This window comes from Scylla paramamosain, unplaced genomic scaffold, assembly GCF_035594125.1.
Source record: "Scylla paramamosain isolate STU-SP2022 unplaced genomic scaffold, ASM3559412v1 Contig88, whole genome shotgun sequence".
NCBI classification, from domain to species: Eukaryota; Metazoa; Arthropoda; class Malacostraca; order Decapoda; family Portunidae; genus Scylla; species Scylla paramamosain.
The window spans coordinates 257,492-261,763 of record NW_026973753.1 but is presented as its reverse complement, the minus strand read 5'-3'; the positions used below and the strand labels follow the sequence as shown (position 1 = coordinate 261,763).

At 41.3% G+C, this 4,272-nt stretch overlaps 1 protein-coding gene across 1 annotated transcript; it reads right to left on the bottom strand.

Moving 5' to 3' along the window:
* Positions 1-237: 237 nt before the first annotated feature.
* On the bottom strand, positions 238-4,272 carry LOC135098862 (bile salt-activated lipase-like). Its single transcript, XM_064001258.1, has 6 exons — positions 4,220-4,272; positions 3,932-4,110; positions 3,130-3,268; positions 1,586-1,745; positions 829-943; positions 238-327 (listed from the first exon to the last, which is right to left on the bottom strand). The coding sequence occupies exons 2-6, from the start codon at positions 4,058-4,060 to the stop codon at positions 253-255; spliced, it is 618 nt and encodes a 205-aa protein (XP_063857328.1). The 5' UTR covers positions 4,061-4,110; positions 4,220-4,272; the 3' UTR covers positions 238-252.

Genomic DNA, 4,272 nt, shown 5'->3' with positions numbered 1-4,272 from the left:
TTAGGGCCTATCTTATATATATATATATATATATATATATATATATATATATATATATATATATATATATATATATATATATATATATATATATATATATATATATATATATATATATATATATATATATATATATATATATATATATATATATATATATATATATATATATATATATAAGTGGTTATATCTAAGTTATGTTGTTAGGAAGCGGTGCTTGTTACTGTTCGCATTTAGTCAGGAGTTGGTAAATCACAATTCATAACGTGAACTGTGCGTGGCGCCCTGAGGCACCTTCACCAGGTGCGGGTGAAGCATCAGATTTTCCTGGATGGGAAGAGAGTTGTGGAACTTACGTGTGTGTGAAAAGAAAGAACCTGCATGAACCACTTACTGAGGGGGTGAAATGGATAGTGCTTGACAAAGGATGCGCTCTAGATACTCGGAGCGTGACATTTATAAAACACAAATAGCGACACTCATAAATAAAAAAAGAAAAAAAAATGTAGTTTTATGTAAATAATTCTGCCACGTCAAAATTTAAATAGAAAATGGACCATGTAATTATCTAATACATAAGGTTTCCATACACTTCTTTAGTTATGAATAACTCTTCTTGCTCTCTTCTTCCGGAACTGGCACCTTCAGTGACCCTTTTTTTTTCTACCTTTTTTTTTTTTTTGTAGCCCTAAGGTCTGTTACCCCCTCCCCCCTCATCAACACAAGTCCTAAGCGTTCGCCTTACACGCTTATAAGTACACGAATAGAAATATATCAGTGCCTAATACATTTTCCATAGTAAATAATTAAGTAAGCAGCATTCCTCACCTCCTTGCGGTCGTCTGGCTTCGTGAAGGGCGAGGGCGTGAGGGAGAGGTACTGCAGGTTCTCTGGTGTGCTGGCTTCCCACGTGAAGCCCAGAGAGCTATCAGGGGTTGGGTTCCTGGTGGGAAATAACGAAAAATTATAATTATAATGATGAGTAATAAAAGACAGACTACTGTAATACAAAGATTTATTATTATTGCAATGATGAGTGATACAAAAATAAACTATTGCTGCAATGATGAGTAATACAAAAAGTAATTATTGGAGTGTGGTGGTGAGAAATAGCAGGATAAAGCAGATCTTTTTCTCTAACTTTTCAACACCATCAAAACATTGTAGAAATAAAGATCCCCTGCTTAATTCTGTTCTCTCACCACTGCCCACCACCACCAACTCCAGCTCACTTGTCTAATCTATGCAGTAAAGAGGTAATTTTTGCAGTGATATGTAGTACACGGGCAAACTATCGTTGTTGTTGGTGTCACCGTGTCACAGTGAATTGATGGAAGCATTGATAAGTCTTACCTGACATCAGCACTTCCTGAAGAGCCTCTAATGCAGCAATGGTACAATGATAAGCCTTACTTTTATCATCTTATCCTCTAAAACTATCAGTCTCCTCCACAAAAGGGTCCCACCTTCCATCTCAGTAAAGTTAGTGCACTGATAAGCAATACTTTATCATCTTGCCCACTCTAAAGCACTCAGAGTCCTCCATAAAGACTTCTGAAATCAGGACCTCTGCCCTCCATCTCACCCTGTGGCAGCAAAGTTGGTCCACAGAGTCGTGATGATGTCCCTGAGGGTGAGGTCGTCGGGCAGCTTTAAGTCCTTGGGGCGCTGTGGGGGTGCTGTTCGTGGCGATAAGAGAGGGCCGCCGCGGAACAAGTAGTACAGATCGTCTACGTGACTCACCCCTGTCAGAATTGACGATCAGAAACCGATTAAAAATTCCTGGAGAAAACCAGTTAAGGGAAGAAAACTGGAAGGAAGATAGAGAAGGAGATGGAGCGGAGGAATTGCTTTAGAACTGCAAACAATAGCAGTCACAGAGGAAGATTCAAGGGACAGAAACAACAGGACAAGGCTCGTACATCGCGCCAACCACTCACTCGAGGGAAACGCCGAACGGAAAAGATAAGAAAAGGAAGATGTGATTCACTCATGTCAGAACAAAACAACATAAGAAAGTAAGGGAAGCTGCAAGAAGCTGTCAGGCCTACACGTGGCACTCCCCACATGAAACATACTGCCTACCTCCTTTCATTATCCTCAGCCTCAAATTTGGCCACTCCTCTTTTAAAGCTCCGTAGTGACTCATGGCACACATCACAGTGACTCATGGCACACTTCACAGTGACTCATGGCACACATCACTGACTCATGGCACACTTCACAGTGACTCATGGCACACTTCACAGTGACTCATGGCACACATCACAGTGACTCATGGCACACATCACAGTGACTCATGGCACACATCACAGTGACTCATGGCACACATCACAGTGACTCATGGCACACATCACAGTGACTCATGGCACACATCACAGTGACTCATGGCACACATCACAGTGACTCATGGCACACTTCACAGTGACTCATGGCACACTTCACAGTGACTCATGGCACACATCACAGTGACTCATGGCCCACTTCACAGTGACTCGGACACAGCTGTGTTTTAGTTTTTCAACAAGATTATATCTCAGACCACAAATTATGTATAAATAAATTAAAATGTTAAGTAATGATGAAAAGGGATGCAGTGTTATTACTAATAAAAATGATGGCAGCGATGAGATGGTGGTGATGGCAATAATGACTGGAATTTGTCGTGATGCAGGGTATTAATAGTATAGAATAAGAGGTGTTGGTAGTGGTGATGGTAAGAAGGCTGGTGATAGTTGCTACGTATAGCGGTGGTGGCGACAGCGCTGGTGATAACATTAGGAATGGTAGTGGCTATGCCAAGCACCTTCTGTTTTTATGAGTATTTAAGTCGAGAAACACCCTTGATGTCTATAAAATCTCTAAGTTATTCATTGCCTTGAAGTGACATAGGGGATATGATGTTACAAGCAAAACTCTTTGGGTCAATTATCAGGATCTGTTATGTAAGAGTGGCTCCAAGCAAGGGCAATAAAAGGGCAGAAAAAAGCCCACTAAAGGTGCCAGTCCCCAGTTACTTTGCCAGTGTTCTTAAAACATCTGCCTAAACATTCGTCACTGAACTGACCGCCTCGTGTCAGTGTTGACGCCGCGGTACCTCGGGCAGGTTGTGGGCCAGGCATTGCTTACACTTGTTGTCGCAGGAAGGGCAGATCAGTTGGCCGAAGGAGAGCTGGGCGTAGTGCTGCAGCTCGTAGCGGTAAATCTTCCCTGCGTGGTGGGCGGAGATGCGGTCATGAGGCACGGCGAAGTAGTGGTCAGTGAACATCTGTCAAAATTATATATAATAAGACTAGTAAGAATAATAACTAAGAGTTATTTTTGTTATTTTCAATAATAATAACTTATTATTATGTCTTCATCATTTTTTTTAAATAATATATTATTATTATTTTGATAACTAAAAGAATTAGAATGTTCACACCAACCAACTACTATACTACTACTACTACTACTACTACTACTACTACTACTACGAACATGAGATAATAAGGGAAACGGCAAGAATACATCAGGTCAACACGTGACAGTCCCTGAATGCAACATGCTTGTTCATCTCCACCTATCATCTTCATACGTGAATCTAGTTTTTAAAGCTCCCTCATAATTCATCACTAATCACTAACAATTACGGTTACAAGGCTTTTATCACAGCAGAATGATCACGGAAAAGTTCACCGTACAGAACACCAGCTGGCAGTTCTGTATGTTTAAGATGTAACATAGGCGCGAATTTAAGAATGAACAGTGAAAACACTGCCGGCATCCTCTTGTCTCAAGTGTTAAGGTGTAACATCCCCTCACGTAGAGCCGTGTCTTCTCATCTTTATGTCATATATGTAAACAAGTAATTTTCACATTGCAAATACATCCAAAGTTTACGGAACATGTGCAGCAAAAAACAGGCTTAGGCTCCAGTGTTGGTGCTCACCCTCATGAAGTCGTCAGCGTGCGCCTCGGTGACGTGCGTGGTGCCCAAGTAGTGGAGGTACAGCTGGCGGGCTACAGCCTCCGGGTCCTCGCTCCTGCCCTCAAGCTGAAGGGACGCAGACCCGGCCATGCTAAAATTGTGCTGTAGCTCCTCCAGTAACTGTTTCTTTGCCAATGCAGCTGGAAAAATAAAAATCTTCAAAACAATAGATTTTGAAGGTAATTATTCCCTCAGACATTTTAGTTAGTGAAGCATGATTTTTAACCACGTAAGTTGGTTGATAATTACGCAAGGCGAAAAGAGCCCCGTCGTCTTTGGTAATGCCTGATATGATGTCCACC

Coding starts and splice junctions, on each gene's coding strand:
- LOC135098862 (XM_064001258.1), bottom strand. CDS start 4,060: ATGGCCGGGTCTGCGTCCCTTCAGCTTGAGGGCAGGAGCGAGGACCCG. Junction 3,269..3,931: donor ACGCTGACGACTTCATGAGG/GTGAGCACCAAC, acceptor TAATTTTGACAG/ATGTTCACTGACCACTACTT. Junction 328..828: donor AGCCAGACGACCGCAAGGAG/GTGAGGAATGCT, acceptor CTTCCCATCCAG/GAAAATCTGATGCTTCACCC.